We start from the raw sequence: 2422 nt of genomic DNA on the forward strand, positions 1-2422 counted from the left end.
TCAGGTGAGAAGGGACAGCTCAGTTCAGGTGAGATGGAGCCATTCCGGTGAGAAAGGGCTCAGAGATGGCCCCAGATGTGCTCCAGGTGACGAAGGAGGCAGAAATGACCCTCGCACCTCTCCAAGGAATGCACAATTCCCTGGGGACAGGAGGAGACCTGGCCCTCCCCGGAGCCTCTCCCTGCCCCGACCCCGACCTGCAGCGGCAGAGCCGCCCCAAAACCCGCGGCTCTGAGCGCCTGGCATGTTCCAGCAGCCCCGAATTAGAGAAGTTTGTGCTGCAGTTTGTGCTGCAAACCCGGGGATTTTCAGGAAGCAGCTCCAGGTTCACGCTGGAATTCGATCTGATAAAGCTGCGCGGGGAAACAATGAGAACCGAGGGAGGTTTTTAGGGGAGGAAGCTGCAGCCCCCTCCCCTCGCCTCCGTCTGCATTCCTTGCCGGGGAGCAGGAGTGGAGATCCCATCTCAGGAGATCCAAAAGGGGAGAATTTATCAAGCTCCATCTCAGACACTTCATTTTGGAGCTGGAGCAGAGGCAGAGTGGCAGCTGGGGCTGGAGATGTTTGATATCAGCACCTCGGGATGAAATCCAGGACAACCGCACCGATGATTTCTCATTGTCCCGCTCCTGGAGCGAAAACAATGTGGATGCTGGGTATCTCCCCGGTAAATCTCGGTGATTGATGTGCTTTTAGCATGACAGGCCAATTGTGCGGGTCATGCGCCGTTCGTGTACACAGCCAGAGGGGGTTTTAGGGAAAATGGTGTTTATTCCTGGTGGGAAAGGCGAGGAAGGGCTCGGAGCAACATCTGCCAGCAGGGAGGAGGAAGGGCTGGTCCTGCCAGGTCTGGAGGAGCTTCCCGAGATGGTATCGCAGCTCGGCTGGAAATGTTAAGTGCAAGTTGGCAGCCGGGATTTAGGGCAGGACGTGACTTTGTGGCTAATCCCGAGCCTGGAACGAGCGCTGAGCCATCCATCAGCGGGATAACCGTGGGACCTGCTGGGAAATGCTGGGAAATGAGTGTTAAAGTGACCGAAAAAGCGCTAAAGAAGTGACCAAATGAGTGTTAAAGTGACCGAAAAAGCGCTAAAGGAGTGACCAAATGAGTGTTAAAGTGACCGAAAAAGCGCTAAAGAAGTGACCAAATGAGTGTTAAAGTGACCGAAAAAGCGCTAAAGGAGTGACCAAATGAGTGTTAAAGTGACCGCTCTGGGGTGGGGGCCGCGCTGGGCACGTTCTAGACGCGTTCAGGGTTTAGGAAGGAGTTTATTCTGCGCAGCTTTTCCTGCAGAAGTGTTCCGCAAATCAAACCCGAGGAGTTTCAAACCTCCGCACCGCGAGTGATTTTAGCCAAAGAAGAAATCGCAGCTCCTTGGCTACAAATCACCGGATTCTTTATTAATGAGCGCTCCACCTTCCGCCGGTCACTCCATTCCCTCTCTTTGATGTTAATTAGTGCTCAGGCTCAGCTTTTCATCTGGCTGGGGCCCTCTGCTCCTGATCCCCCTCTGCCCGAGGCTGGCACCGACCCCTGGCATGACAAAGGGACCCGTGGGACACAGCAGGGGACAGGAGCCAGCAGGGTGACAGCAGCAGGAGCTGACAGCTCCACGGGAAGACCCCCGAGGATGCCACGAAAGCCCACTTAGTCCTTTCGCGCTTTGAAGCTGCCGTGTCACTGATAAGCAGGCCCCTGTGTCCCAAACCCCGCTCATTATCCGGGAGAATTGTTAATTATTCCTGGCTCTGGTTCACATCCCGGTGCGAATCCCAGCTCTGCTCTGTCCATCACCTGCGAGGCAGAGCCCTGTTTTCACTCTGAAGATATTAAAAAGAAATAAATCAAAGCGTGAGGGAGAGCTCAGGGTGGGGTTTTGCAGTTACAGGTGATTTTTTGCACGAAATCCTGCTAACCCAAGTGGGGCACCTCCTGGGTTTTCCCCACTGAAGTGGGAGCATCACTAAAGTCGATTTTCCAGCAGGAGACCGAGCGGCCACCACGGAGGGACCGGGACAGGAACAGGGACAGAGGGACAGGGATGGAACAGGGACAGAGGGACAGGGACAGGGATGGAACAGGGACAAGGAGAGGGGCAGGGATGGGAACTGGGACTGGGACAGACAGGGATTGGATATAGGGATGGGGACAGGGATAGGGACTGCAACAAGGTCCGGGATCGGGATTAGGACAGACAGAAGAATCGAGGCAGGGACAGGGATGGGGACAGGAACAGGCACCGTGGCAGAGATGGGGATAGGGATGGGGATGGGAACGAGGATCGGGACAGGAATGGGGATCGGGACAGGACCGGGATAGCGACACAAACAAGGATAGGGGTTGGATGGGGACAGGAATGGGGATGGGGACAGGAGCAGAGCTGGGACCGGGATAGGGACAGGACCAGGACCGGGTCCGGGA

The 2422-nt window shown here is 55.8% G+C and overlaps 1 protein-coding gene across 1 annotated transcript in view; it reads left to right on the top strand.

The window, feature by feature from the left end:
• Positions 1-762: 762 nt before the first annotated feature.
• Positions 763-2422, top strand: part of CRTC1 (CREB regulated transcription coactivator 1) — a 48054-nt gene continuing 46394 nt past the window's right edge. The window contains exon 1 of the mRNA XM_031064986.1: positions 763-870. Within this exon, the coding sequence (XP_030920846.1) occupies positions 763-870 (108 nt within the window). The remainder of the gene's footprint in view (positions 871-2422) is intronic.

The sequence above is a fragment of the Geospiza fortis genome, unplaced genomic scaffold, assembly GCF_000277835.1.
Source record: "Geospiza fortis unplaced genomic scaffold, GeoFor_1.0 scaffold685, whole genome shotgun sequence".
NCBI classification, from domain to species: domain Eukaryota; kingdom Metazoa; phylum Chordata; class Aves; order Passeriformes; family Thraupidae; genus Geospiza; species Geospiza fortis.